We start from the raw sequence: 15132 nt of genomic DNA, 5'->3' as shown, positions 1-15132 counted from the left end.
AATTTTAAGCATTACTGCTGTGAGATGCAGTGGCACATTTTTCATTAAGCACATTCCTGTGAGTGAGTGTATTACAGTTGGTCTGACTTAAGGCAGCGGTAAGTGCTTTTGTCAACAAGGGTAAATTACGGCAAGGAGAGGGAGATAATTATTAGGATCTCCTTTTTTAAAAGGAAAACCTTCTCTAATAAGGAAATACATAGTGTCTTCCAGAAACTGATAGATTTTTTTTTCTTAAATGCGAGGCTGAGTAACCTCTGCTAGTGATATTAAAGAAACCAAATAGGAGTCTAAATAACCATTTGATGCTCATATCAAATAATTCATTTGTAAATATAAAGTTAAAGGTGTTTATTTTAAAGAGACAGGCTAATGTGTGTTTGATAAAGTAATTAATATAAATTTATTTCAGGATATGGAGAACAGCAGGAATTCTCAACAGGACAAATCAAAAATATTTTCCGTAGTGGAAAGAAGGCAATAAAGTGTACTATGTTCAGTATTCTTGTTCATCACTGAGGCTAAATTTGATTAGATTTATATTAACAAACAAATGTTTATTATCATTATTATTTATTTTTAAATATTCTGACAGAAAAAAAACTATGGTAGAGATTGAAACCCATATAATCCATATTGGAAATGTGTAGTTTCTTTTTTTTTTTTTTTCCAACACATTTAGACTGAACACATCAGAAGTTTCTGAAAGCCTGATGAGTTTCCAACACAACTTCTTATGCCGATGTTTTGGCTTTATTGGGATTTCACATGCTTCTTTCAGTTCTGACAAAATGCTGAATCTTAGTAGGGCTTTATTTATTTTAGAAATGCCATTCTGTTAATCGTTGCACTTAGCAATTCTGCTTTTTTTTCTTCTCTGGGCTCATTAAGAGTTTCTCGTGCATTGTGAGCAGTATTGCCCTTCTAACGAGACTCTTGCAGGAAGGATCCCCTTTAAAAAAAAAAAAAGACATTACAGTTATACTTCAGGCATGTCTCCTTTGCTGTCTTGTTTCATCGTTTGAAGGTTTTATTAATCTCTTTAGGACATTCGGTACAAAATCCCTGAACTGTATGAAACCACAGGAGTCTTAATAAAAACAAGATTTATTAAGAAAGGAGGCAGAACACTGGAGCAATGGACTGTGTAACAGGTCTAATCTGAAATGTTGGTAAAGCTTGTCTTTGTTGGTCCCCTTCATGCCATTAAAAGAAAGTAAACTATCTTACATTCCTCAGAAGCTCATCCTGATTGAACTTGCCCATCTCCCCTCAGGCTGACATTGGCAACTAGGAAATCAGGGACGGTTTCGGTATCACGTCCTCTTCTGAGGGTGCTTTTGCTGTGCATTTACAGCTGTTTGCTCTTCCTTCTCATCCATACAAGCGTCACCCAACCCTGCTCCAGCCCCTGCGGTAGCCCTGCCTGCTGCAGACCTCTGAAAACATGGCACAGGCGTTGAGTCTTGTCCAAAGTATTACTTGCTGCTTGGCACTGAACTGCGTAATTCTTGATTTTCCATATATCTTAAATTCTTTCGAATGCATTATGTAAATGTTGCTCCTCATCCTTGTTCCATATCTTATTTTCATAAAAGCAGATCACAGCTAAAGTCTGCCTACCCTTTCTCCTAAATTATTGACCGTAACTTTACATAGTAAATTGCGCTGGATACAAATGTTTGCTTGAACATAATTCATGGCAGAGTTTTTATAAAGAGACAGAACCTAGATATAATTTTCTCAGTCAGTAAACTGTAAACTGATGTTAATGTTGGTATTTCTCAGCTTCTGAATGCTTAGTTTGGTAAGATGGTGTTCTTTTCAATGGTTAATCCATTTAAATGATTTTCATATTTAAAAAAGCAACAAAACTTGCACTGAAAATGAAGTGACATCCTGCAAAATCCTATTGACCCTCCTTTTCTCCAGAAGCCTTCCCCTAGTGTGTCTTGCAAGCATCAGAAACCAGAGGACCAGCATCCTCCTCTGGCACAACTGCTACGTGCCGTCGGCCATGGGAGGTGGATTTGCCATTTCCTAAGCAGCTGGGGTGCAGGACAGTGAATTCTGTGCAGGGACAGCAGATGCACCGGTGGGTCAGTGGTGAGGGTTAGGAAGAGGGAGAACATGTTCTGTGGAAACCTGAGCTCTACTGAACTTAGGTCAACAAAGGAGTTTTCAAGTTTGGGCATTTTTTTTAATATACACAGCAAAGAGGAAATACTAGAGACATAATTACTTTGACTTTAGGTCTTCTTAATGGACTGTTTGGGGAAAAAATAAGTTAAGTATGGGCAGAATTTTTTTTAACCTTGTTCTATTGAAAAATATCTGTGAAAAATAAAAAAAAAAAAAACCTTGAGCAGACACTTGGGGTGGACATTGTGCTGAAGACTGAATTTAGCAAAAGTATAAATGGCTGAAAATAGAAGATAACCAACTAAATATTTGTAACGGTAAAGCTGTCTACAGATTAAATAAGTTAATCTTATCAGCGCTTGAAGAATTGTCGAATAAGCCTCAGTTAAAATGGTTGTGGTTGTAGTTAAAACTGGTGAGGCTGGATCATTGCCTTCTTTAATGGCTTTACTAGAGCACAGTTTTCTCCTACTTTCTCTGTATTGTAAGGTCATTAATGAATCATTAGCTATTGCTAGTAATTACTGATGTCTTGAGAATATTGGTTTAATTGAATGGGAATTATAAGTAAAAGATACAGTTACATATTCTACAGTGTAGGTGGTGGTACCTTTCTATATTATAGCTTTAAAGAATCTGTGCTTTTTGAGGAATTTAAGGATGCCTGGTAAATTATGAATTATTGTACTATTGCATGTTATTAAAGGTACACTATTGTGAGCTTCACAGTCTGCAGGTGTAATGGATGTAAGGCAAGGACAGAACAATAATTAAAGCACAGACAGCCATCTAAAAAAAAATGTTTATCATGTCCCATGCAATTATTAAGTGTGTCTGAAATTCTCTGCAAATATTTGTAAAAGCAATAAAACTGTGTTAGTTTGAAAGACAGCTTTCCAGTATGAACACTTATTTTGAGGAATTAGGAACCCTTTTTATGAATATAAAAGCTGATTGAAGTCCTGTCTTATGGCAGTATGGTTCACATAGGCAATGGGGTCCTTGGTTTATAGATTCTATGAGCTAAATGCTGCTAAAGAAAATAAGAGAACAGCTAGTATATATGCATTTACAGCAGTATGAGTTGCTTACTCCCTTTAGGACAGGAGAATTGAAATAATTAACAGTAATATTACAGTTGCAAAAGGAAGTCCAGTTGTTCTTCAGCAGCCTACATCTGTGAAACACGATACCTCTGGGGACTGAGATTTAATTTTCCCAGGAGAAAGTATAAAAGCAGGAGAAAAAAAGGAATGACTTCTGCTAGAGCAGAATAAACCTGCATCTACAAACGATTAACACTGCATAATGAAGTAGTAAAGAAGCAAAAGAGATTTCTAATAAAAGACTAATAACAAATCCCATTACACCATGGTGTATTTTTTCCCTTGAAGTGTATTAGACTTTTAGCAAGGCTTCTTTCTGCGTGAGATTTGGGTAGTTGCAGGCAAAGTCAGCTCAAATGCTTCAAGCTTAGCTGCAATTTCTTTCCTAACAGTTTGTATAACATGAAAGTTGAAGTTTTACAGGTGGGAGGGGTTGTTAATGCAAGTAATAGGCTTCACGCAGAGTTTGGGTAATGTTTGTGTCACCATAGGATAATGGTCTCCCGTAGGCAAGGCACTGTAGGGTAATGCGCTGCTGTACGGTAAAATCCCTTGGCTAGAACAGACGTGGTATTAAATGTACTAGATAAGTCCTGCTTTTTTGTTAGCAGTTCTTCTGACTTTTCTTCCTGAGGCCTGAAAATGAGCTCTCATAGGTTGGGGGGTTGATCGGAGTTTGAGTTTTATCATAGCTAATATTGCGACCTTTATGATTACTATGCTAAAATAAAAAGTTACAAGACTATAGAACAGAAATGTTTGGTGTAAGCAAAATAAGGATTAGATAAGACTGTATTTTGAAGTCGCATCTTTTCACTTTTAAAAGGGAATGTGTCTTGCAGGGCGTAATATTCTGTACAGTGATCTCTAAATCTGTAGCATGGACATTTTTATGGGTTATACACACAGTTCCAATATTGGGGGTACAAAAGTTTGAATGAACAAACCCTTGATTAACAAAACAGTCCCTTTCAATTTCGTTCATAAGGGAGAGTCGCTTTGTACAGAGTGTTGCTATCTTAAAAGCTTGTACTTGACTGACGTGTTGGAATTCATTTGTGCAGAAATGAACTTTTGTTACTGGAATCGAAAACAAAAAAAAAAGCAGATGCCTTAAAGCAACGAGTTCTGGTACAAAAGTGGTTAAACGTGAATTCTTACAAGTGAAACTAATCTTGTTGAAATTTCTAGTTGCCTTTTTAGAAAATTTTGTGAGTTTTACAGAATGACTCAATTTGCTTTGCAGAAATTTGCAATCAATCTTTTCTTGCCACTGAATAAACAGATTCCACATGCGTAGCAATTTGCATATCCCAGCTAAAAATGTAATTCATTATTTTTAAGTCCATTTTGTAATAACTATTCCAGGACTAATGTTACTAACTATTCTGTAGCTTTTTCAAAGATAACTTTAGATAATTTCTGCTACCTGGAAAGGTACCAAGCTAATGGTTCTGGTTTGGAATAGGAAAGGGAAGTGCCTGTCTCAAGGTCGGTGTAAGAGCTGGAACTGGAAATAAGAAAGCTTGAGAAATTATTTTTTTCTACTGTATCTCAAGCTTCCAGTCTCAAGCAAATTTTGCATTTAATAAGATAGATTTTCACATTTTGCTGGGTATGAAACAGCAGAGATATGAACAAGAATTAATGGTGTGGTCTACATGCAGATTATCACTAAATCTGGTAAAGATTTAAATTAGGTTTAATCAAAACAGCATCCATAGCATATTTTACATGGAGCTGGAAACACTGTTGTCAAAAACAGGGAGGAAGCCTCTTCAGAGCAAGTGTGACCCGATCCATTTTTACTGCTATTTGGCATCTGCCTTGAACTGGCTTTCACTTGAGTGGGCTTTTCAGGGCTCTCGTAAACCGCTGGCTTCACCCTGCTTGTCTGTTCCAGGCTATTCTTGCGTAACATCATCTCACTTTCATCTTCGATCAGTATCACATCAAATGCTCAAAAATATGGTGTATAGGATTGATATGTTCTTCCTTTTGAGGTTCACCCACATAACAGTATTAGTCAGTTAAGCTTTTGCAGTTGGTAATGTATTGCTTCCCTTAATGTAGACACACACAAATATTTCCAAAAACACAATTAGGTGAGTGATTCTCGTAGACCTTCATAATTTGCAAAATTTCCTGCTGAAATGCTTTGGATTGTAGTTGATCCTGTGATAAGTATACTGGCTTTACAATATTTGTCGAAACAGATAAATACAGCATGTCTTTTCTGTTTTGTTTTGTTTTTTTCAGGCGATGGGTAAGGCTCCTCTTTGGACGTGAATTTCCACTCCAGGACCTTCTTGTTGTGTGGGATGCTCTATTTGCTGACAGTATCACCCTGAATTTAGTTGACTACATTTTTGTAGCCATGTTGTTATATATTAGAGATGCCTGTAAGTATCAACTATCTTACGATCTTTTAAGAAGAATGCAAACCTATTTTTCAAAGAAACAGAGGGCTTAAGAAATGCTAAATTGCATTGTGACTTTTTTAACAAACTGAAAATCCTTTCAAATGCTATGAGAGGAGCCATTTGTTATCGGGCACAGTCTGCTGTATTTATGAAACAAATTGTATCTTGGAGTTAAATCCACGTTTGTTTTCTGAGTAGTTCTGTGTTTTTATATGGAGTTGCAGATTTTCTATGCAGTCAGGGATTCAGGTATGTATAGAGCTCCACCTTCTGACAAAGCCGATGAATTGAGTAAATCCTCTGATAACTGGAAATACATTTTTTGCTCTTATGCTTTGAAAAATGAGAAAATGCACAAGACAGTGACTCAGATTTCCAAGTTATGTCGTGAAGGAAATGTACACGCAGAGATGAGTAGCAATTACAAAATACATTTATTCCATGCATAGAAAACTGATCACTTCATTTTATTTCAGTATACCTGAAATACGTGCAAAGATATTTGCACATATGGACTAGTGATGAGCAATAAATAAATGAAGTTAATACAAAAGAGAAAGTAAAAAAATGTTGCTAGTTTGTATAATTATGAATGGGAGGAAGAAAATATGTAATGATTAATTAAGAGGCATTTATTTCTGTCCTATCATATTTTGCAAAAAATTCCATATACGAGTTTGCCACAACAAAATATGTGTTTTTCAATAAGATGCATGTTTGACATTAAATATATGAATTCTTTAGCATGCTGTTGGGTGTTAATTATATACAATCTGTAAGTTTTAGCTTGTAACAAGGTCACATATTTGACACAATTTTGTATTCTAGGACACATAAAGTTTTCAACTTCTGTTGTTCTTATTATAGGGCCCGATCTTGAAAATATAACACGGATGTACTTTACACATACTGTTGTTTCACTGCCTGCCATAGGACTTCATGTGGGTTTTTTTAGTTTGCTTTTTAATAAACATGCAGCATTTAGAGCTGCCTTACATTCCTCTCAAAGAGGTGGACATTTAATTCAATGTAGAGGTTTCAAAATCAATGCTTGTTTAAGGATTATCCAATTCCAAGACGTTTTCTGTAATCTGAATCTGTTTTGTTTATGTGCAGTAAACTGAAATAATCTTAAAAATTTTTGTATAGATGCGTGGTGCAGATGCATATAAATTGTTTCTTAACATCAGCATTGTATTTTGTGCCATCATTTCCCTTTAAAAGTGATAATTAAGAAATGTGTCTATAAGCACCCTCTCTTTTCTGGGAAAGGAAGGTTGCTTTGAGGTTGGTTGTTTGACTTTATGGTGCTCACACGTGAGAATCGGTATGAGGTAACTAAAATGTGAGCTAAAAATGTATTATGGGCATCTGTATGAAATAAATCTCCCTTTTTTTCTTTGAAATCCCCAGATTTAGTAAAATAAAGCAATAAATAGCTTTAAAGTGGAGTACATGTCCTCAAATAAGATGCAAAGTCATTTCACCAGGACAGCTAATACTTCATACACTCACTTTTTCTGAAATAAGTATATTTTTCTTCTGTAGTTGGACCTAATTAGTTACTCTAAGCTTAGTAGTACAGTGCAAAAAATACCCAATCATAAATATGATAACATTGAATATAGTGTAAACATCAAGCTCAGAAATCTTGACAGTTTTTGATTTGATAAAAGAAAGCTTTCCATATATACCTGTAATAGAAAGGTTTTCCTTTTTCCCTCCTATTTATATTGTTGTTAATATTTGAGCTCGAATAGATGTTGTAATATTTTAAAAACCATTTTCAAATAAGTTTCTAAAAACTGTTCTTTATTTGGTGAAAGGAAATGTTATTTAAAAAAAATGATGTTAATCATCCTTAAATAAAACATCTGGAAACTTTCAGTTTTAGAACTTTGAAACAATAGGAATAATAATAGAACTCCTAATATGTTATAAAAATATCAAACATAATCACTGATAATAATATAATACTGAAAGCATTTGAGAGTTTAAAAATGATGCAGATTCTTTTATAACAGCACATTTGGGGATGGGGAAGGAGTTGCTGTTTTGGGAACTGCTAGATCTTTTTCTGTTTTGTTACGTTCTCAAGGACATCATTTTAAGAAAGTAGCATTTCTACTATGTTTTTAATTTTATTTTTATTTTGAAATTCTTTGTTACTCAAACTATGTATTACTAAGGAGAGGGTAACGTTTAGAATTTTAGATTACTGTGTATACACAAAAACATAGTTGAAATGACCTGATCATTTTAGAGACTGCAGATACATAATCATGTATACAGCCATTCTGTAAACTGCTCTGTTCAGTTTAACAACTGAATATGCAGAGCTTTATCCGTGCAGTGTTAATCCTCAGAAAGCAGGTGTAGGGCTGTGTACTGAAGTGTCTCTGAGTTTTAATAAATGATTTTCTGGAATTCTTTGGGGAAAAAAAAACCTGAAAAATATAACTTGTTTAAAAATCTGTCAAATCTGAAGCATGAATATGTTACTTCTCTTTCACTAATATGAATGTATAAGCAGCTGTTGGTGAAATCAGAATGGAAGGGAGGGTTCAGTGCAAAAAAAAAAAAAAGGTATTTATTTCATATATTTCCCATGAAGAAAGACAAAAATGAACATACCTGGAAGACCTGTCCGTGTTCTGCATAGTAAACTAATGATGTTACTACACCAGGATCTATTTTTGACTGATCAGTGTTTGAATAACTGTATTTTTACCATGTCCCTAGCTCCATGGACATTATTAGAGTATATTTTTCTTATCTAAAGGCACTCTGAATATTTTAAGAGAAATAACGAAACCACAGCCTCTTCTTGGAGGAGTTGATTTGTTATTTTTGTTATCATGCAAGATGTTCATATAATCTATGTTTAATTCAATTTAGGGGTACTAAATAGAACATAGCAATGCGTAAAGCAGCAGGGGGAAGGAGTCCCACCATTCCTAGGTTAGGAAGTCATCTCTATACAGGGTTGGCCACCTCAAACATGAAACTCAGAAGAAATGACAGGTGGCAGGAAATTAGGACTTGATTGAGGACAGGTACAGTTAGTTTTCATGTTTTCAACCTTTTTTACTACTGCTTGCGTCCAGGAATGGTTATTGGACCAACAGGGAAAAGTCTATCTCATCAAAAGCAGAGGAGTGAAAGCAATTTGTTGTTCCTCTGCATAATCTGTTGTTACTGCATAACAGGTATTTAAAGGCAGTACGATTGCTTTCCCTATCAGAGGAGTTTCTCTATTGCTTTCCCAAGAAATACTGATCCCATTCTTCTTTGGCGAAGTGATAACTTGTTATTCACGCTAAGAGCAGGATCCAGATGTGATTCTTGCCAAGCTGATAAGTGGAGGAGGAGCACAGACAGGCAAGCACCAAGCCTATTACAAGGCAGCTGGCCACAGTATTTCACCCTTGAACTTCAGTACCATCCAACTCCTGCTGACACGAGAGAAATCGATACTGCAGTCTCCTTCCAGAAACTTCATCCTGGAATTGATTCTTAGAAATCCTTTTAATTCCAATCTGAATATTCAGAAAAGGAGAGTTTGTTTTGTTTTGCTGATATTTTCTGCATCATTTTTAAGAAAACTGCCATGCTATTGTATAGTAGCATAGATTTGGCCATGCATTTGGCCCTCTTGAAACAAAGAAAGATACCAAGAGGCGTTTCAGCAAATTAATCCCTTTAACCCAAGATTCTCCAGTAAATAGAGCACTAGCAGTGATGTTTTTTTCTATAACAATTTCTACATGAGAATAGGAGAGCTGAATGTATGGAGAAAAACATAAAGATTAAATAAATATAAAAGTTAGCAGACCTTCCTCATTTAAGTTTTGCTTTTGCTTTTGTTTTTGTTCAATTTATCAGTGATGGATTCACTTTTAAATATAAATTCTAGGGAGCAGAGGGGACACAAGTCATGGCCCAACAGTTTGATTATTGTTTTTTCAATTGTTCAATTGCTTCTCTATTATACATTTCAAAAAATTAATAATTAGAGTAAATGTCTCGTGGTTGAAAATACCAGTTTTTGTCAGAGCTCAAGTCTGCACCATTAAAATCAATTAGATTTTTTAATATTTACTTTTCTCTGTATCAGTGAGACAGCAAATAACTGTTCCAGGAGAAATAAAGAAAGAATGTTTTTAATCAATTTTCCATTGCAAAATAGAACACATTCTGGTGTGTTCCAAAGAGAAATGTGTTAGTCTTAGTACTTATCATTTATAAAATTATGTAGAATTTACTGTCCATTTTCAGTATTTTTAGTTGCTTTGATAAAAAGGTCTCATAATTGTAACTGCAGTGCAGTATCTTAAATTTGATTTACGCATGAGAATTGGCTTGGTTATGTAATACGCGGTGCTGGTATTATGCTTCTCAGAAAGATCTCTGACTGAGACCATTGTGTTGTGTTCATTATGCCAGCTCTGTGACTACAAGAAGAAAAAAACAGGTACCTGAATATGAACAAGAAAAACAAAGGATAGGAAAAGAACAGGCAGAACAGATAAAGAATGAGTAGGATAAGTGAGTGCTTTACAAATGAAAGCAGATGTATGAAATTACAAGCTGTCGGATCAGCAACGGAAATGAAGATGATAAAGTGGTTCCCTACACAGATTATAATTATTCATTTTGCCCAGTCCTGCATCTTTTCCCCATAATCCTCTTGTTGAGGGAGGAAAGGTACAGGAGGATATGAGGCTTATTCACATGAAAGAATAAAAAGTAAAACATTTAAATCTCTCTGTCCACAGAACAACCATTTATTTTGCCTTTTATTGATTCAAAATAATTCTATGTTTGCAAGGATTATTTCTGGTGTAGAAGCCTGATTAGAAGTATTTGTTGCTACAGCTAAAGTTCTCAGAATAGTAGTTTGTTAAAAATTTATTTACAATATTAATGTTGGAGGCTGTCTTTATGTTTCACAGTGCAAGCATCAGCAACAGGCATTGCTTTGACAGCTGTGGCAGATGGATTGCCTGGATTTGGATGGTGCAAAAGAAATGATGTTAGTTTACACAGACCTGCCTGAAAAGACATCTTTAATAATTGCACTCATAATGAGATTGATTTGGAAAAAAAAAATAGATAACAGCAAGCAGAGAACCATAGAGTATACTTAAACAGGTTCAGATGAAATCAACTTCCTAAAAATTCCCAAATAAGTAAAAAAAATCCTACTAAATTAATGGGGTATTCTACTTTTAAGTATTTCTGAAATGAAAATCTAACTTTTTCCCTTTGTAGTTAGCATTTTGTAAAAAGTTTTTTGACTTACTGGAAATCAAGGATTTGTTGACATCAGTTTATATTTGCATATGGCTGTATGTGTGTGTGTATGTGCATAGGTAAATAAGAATATGATAAAAGATATTTCAGCAAAGAATTTTCAGAGTGGGGCAAAGTTGTCATAAAAGCAAGACTGGAAGTAAAAACCTACCTTACAAATAACACCCTTAGGGTTAGTTGTCTGCAGGTGAGTGAAAAATCAGTGTCCATTTCCTGTTCGCTGACAGTATCTCCTCCACCTCCCTTGGCTCTGGTGGAGTTTTGGTGCACAGCTCACAAACAAACAGCTAAATTTAGGCATCCAAATTTGGAGTTGAATCTTAATACAAATGTCTGTGAAATAAGTTCTGAGAGCCTTCATGTGGGACAAGGCAACCGCATCTGAACTGTAATGAACTTACAGATAAGAACATAGTAATATTTTGCTTTTTTTCATTTTCATTATAGTGATATCAAGTAATTATCAGACCTGTTTGGGACTTCTGATGCATTATCCACCTATTGGAGATGTTCACTCCCTTATCCTAAGAGCACTTTTCCTCCGAGATCCAAAGGTGAGAGGCTCACTTTGTAAACACGGGAAATAAATCTCTGTAATAGAATGTTGCAAATGCTATGATGTTAATTACAACCTACATTTTGGGGGCTAATCTATGGTTTCAAATTCTTTGACAAGCTGAAGGAAAGAGTTGATAAACAAGAGTAGAATACAAGTTTTTTTACTCTTAAAAGGGTGCTGTCCTACTAGTTTGCTAAACTTCTCCAGGAGTTCAGCTAACTGCAGATGTTTATACTCCTTTGTTTGGTATTCTGCACAGACATCTTTCATTATAAAGTATACTTTTGAAACTAATATTTTATTTAATAACCTAGTAAGCTGTGTAGAAACTGTCATGCAATATCGTCTGTAAAATATTTTTCATGAGATTTCTGGAGATTAACCATTGTTAATCCTTATAGCACTACCTATGCCCAATATATAGTAGATACATGATGGTTTTCAATTAAAACTGAGAATCTGCTGTTACAATTTGAAAAGATTCACAGGAATAAAATGTACAAATATATAAATGTAATGTTTTTGATACACTCAACTATACTACAAAATATGTGAACTTCTTGATGATTTAGAATGGCATGTGTATATTAAGTGCACATTGGATATACACAATATAGTGGAAAAAATGTTTAAGGCAAAGCTGTACACAATAATCTTTCCAGTATTCAGATTTTTGGCAGATAGCAGAATTTGTGCTACCAGTTTTGAACTGTCTTTGAGCATGTCCCATTAGGAGGCTGCCAGCGTGAAGTCTGATTTCCCTCATCTCTTGAGGCAAGTCACCTTTGAAAGTGAAAAATTCATCACTTCTGCACTCTGACTGTCTTCTGCAAAATTTCATTCAATAACAATGTTTACACTTCTATGGATTAAGAAAAAAAATGTCTCTTTGTTTCTGTATCAGTTTTTTGCAGAAATCTGCTTTCTTTACAGCTGCTTTCTTTACAGCTGCTTTCTTCATTCCTCTCAGGCGCAAATATTTCTTTCATGACGAGAAGTAAAGTATATCATCTTTTCAGTGTGTAAGAGAGTTTGTAATGTTAGATCTGTAGAATTTTTCTTAAGATTCAGGCAGCAGAGTGTGAAATCAAGCTGCCCAGCATTTATTTATGTACTGTCTTAGCAAAACAAGACAGAACTATTTTTTTGAGGGAAGATACAGAGGGAGGGAAATTATGCTGCGATATCAAACTAAATCCAATATGTAATCTGTTGTTTAGGAAAGGGGTATGTTAAAAGAAAAAATAATTACTAATCAGCTGTCTTCCAAAGCATCCTAGACAGTATACAAGTCATGCTACCAGCAGAAGGGGGCAAAAGCCATCAACTTCCCGTGAAAGAAGCTTGATCACTGTTCTGCTCCTCACTCTGTTGAATCAGACAGAGTGAAGACAGGCTCATAAGGCCTTGGTGTCCTATTAATTCAAATTCTCAGGTGTGCCTTGAACACCTTTCGGGAATAGTGGATGTGTCTTACCGTATCTTTCAGGTAGTTCTCCCTTCAGTCAGGTGAATGAGTACTTAAAGCTCTTTCATGCAAAGACTGCTAGTTGTTTTGGCAATTTAAATATGATTAATTATGATTGCTCCTCATTTCTGAGCTGTACTTACCTGCTTGGGAAATACTCTGAAGGTTAGAAAGCTAGGATTTCCAGAGAATCAAGAGCCCAAAGGGACTTCTAGCTCCTCTTGTTTTACGTTGGGTCTTTAGGTTGAGACTACATTAACAAGTCTGGACTTCCTTCAGTAAGGAAGTTAAACTTCTCTAAAAGATCTCTCTGAGAGAAAAAATACCTTCTGGTCAGAGAAAGAAGTACATCTCCAATGCTGTGACTTAAGTACCTGTTTTTTATCTTTCCCTAGATGTAATTTAAAATTTCACTTATGTGTCTTTAAGCATATGTTGGTTCAACCCAATGTATTTCTGAAATGAGAGTCTGCCTACTGTGGCTTGTTATTCTGTGTGGTGTAAGACCTACATATAAACATTTTCAAAGTCTGTCAAAATTTTTCATTACAGAGAGAATGAAAGGTAAGACTCAACATGACATCATGGGTGCTCTAGGAGTCTAAAATCGGTACACAGATTATGTGCCAGTGTAAGTGGGAAAATTAGAATGCCTTTTTTTTTTTTTTTTGCTATCTGCATAAAGATAATTCAGTTTGCCTTTATTCCCTGAGCAGATAAAAGGAGATTGGAAGAAAAGACAAGGAGATTTTAGTCAGTAGTGTAACTTATAAGTGATGATTAGCGAATTCAGTGCTTAATGATTTTTCTTCCTCCTTTGATGTTTTCCTGTGCATTTCTCCATCACTAGCTTCCAGTTTCTAATGGGAAATTACATTTGGTTCAGTGCAACTTAGCTCTCTTGAGCCAGAGCTGAATTGTTCTGTATGGCGTTTCTTCCAAGATTCTGCTTGTTTTTTAATGTGTGAAGTTGGACAACTCTCATTCCTCTCTGTGGGAGATTGGTGCATGGTCCAGTGGCTTATTTCATTATTTGTTGAACACATCTAGTATGTTTAGTGTCGTTCCAAATATCTGGGAGAGGCTCGCTCTCTGCGCTTTGGAGCTCTGAATCTCAGCTGGACAGGAACTGCAAAAACCCTGGGACAGTGGCAAACAGGAATTGCCTCTTAAAGTTTTGTTAGTATATGTTGTCTTCAGGATTATTTTTGCAGATAGTTAAATGCCAAATAATCTCACCAAGGAAAAGATGTAGGTATTTGGACTGAGAGGTTGGTGATATGAACATAAAAACTGAAAGATTCTTGAGGAACAATTCTGTCATAAATTGTGAAGTAGTTAATATGGACCTGATACGGCCTGCCCATCCATAACTTCTGATTCTGGAGATAAATCAGAGTTTGCTCTTCTGGTGTCATCCATTATTTCTTCTTCTGTTTCCTTGCTCAGTCATAACATATCTTCTCCTTACTTATTTGCCTTGTAGCCTATCAGGAAAGCTAAACTTCGGCTTGATGAACCTACTGGTTTTTGGTTGCTGCGCTTCACTGCAGTCCTCACCAGAAGAGCTAAATGTCAAAAGAAAGCTCTACTTAAAAGATGGGGGGAATTTTTTTCTTACAGATAGACAAACACAATTTTTTGACCTTTTGTGGAATCAAACTTTAGTAGAAGCCTCTGCGTTATCCAGTAATAACTGTAATATGAAAGGTAATTTGGGCTTGTCATTAATCTAATGCTTGCAGCAACTCTTCTTTTGACTTAGAGGATCCTGGTTGGCAGTTGGGATGAGAGGACATTTTATATTCCACATCCCTGATATATTCCAGTGGCACTGAAGAGAAATACAGAGCTCAGTAATAGCTGAAAAAAAGTAAATGCACCTGTCTCTGAAGGGGGGCCTGAGAGATACTAATTTTATAGGCTTGAGTATGGATCAATATAGAATAATTGAATTTAAGCCTTTTCTGCATTTGGCTAGCTCCAGTTCTCATGAAAATGTAGAATGAAAACCTCAAATCAGTGTTGTTGTCTTTGCATAGGGTAATATTGTTAACCTGCTTAGCAGAGTATTTGTTTCACATTTCTTTGAACAGATAATTACCTCAATTATTTATA

General features: G+C 35.4%; 1 protein-coding gene across 6 annotated transcripts in view; it reads left to right on the top strand.

Moving 5' to 3' along the window:
* The window catches only part of TBC1D5 (TBC1 domain family member 5), a 320762-nt gene that overhangs the window by 234717 nt on the left and 70913 nt on the right, over positions 1-15132 (top strand). For all 6 annotated transcript variants that reach the window (XM_080583485.1, XM_080583486.1, XM_080583487.1 and 3 more), the window contains 2 exons: positions 5508-5650; positions 11435-11541. In XM_080583485.1, coding sequence (XP_080439611.1) covers positions 5508-5650; positions 11435-11541 — 250 coding nt within the window. The remainder of the gene's footprint in view (positions 1-5507; positions 5651-11434; positions 11542-15132) is intronic.

The sequence above is a fragment of the Anser brachyrhynchus genome, assembly GCF_964034855.1.
Source record: "Anser brachyrhynchus genome assembly, chromosome: 2".
Lineage (NCBI taxonomy): Eukaryota > Metazoa > Chordata > Aves > Anseriformes > Anatidae > Anser > Anser brachyrhynchus.
The sequence above is the reverse complement of the archived record's forward strand: the minus strand, read 5'-3'. Positions and strand labels throughout refer to the sequence as shown.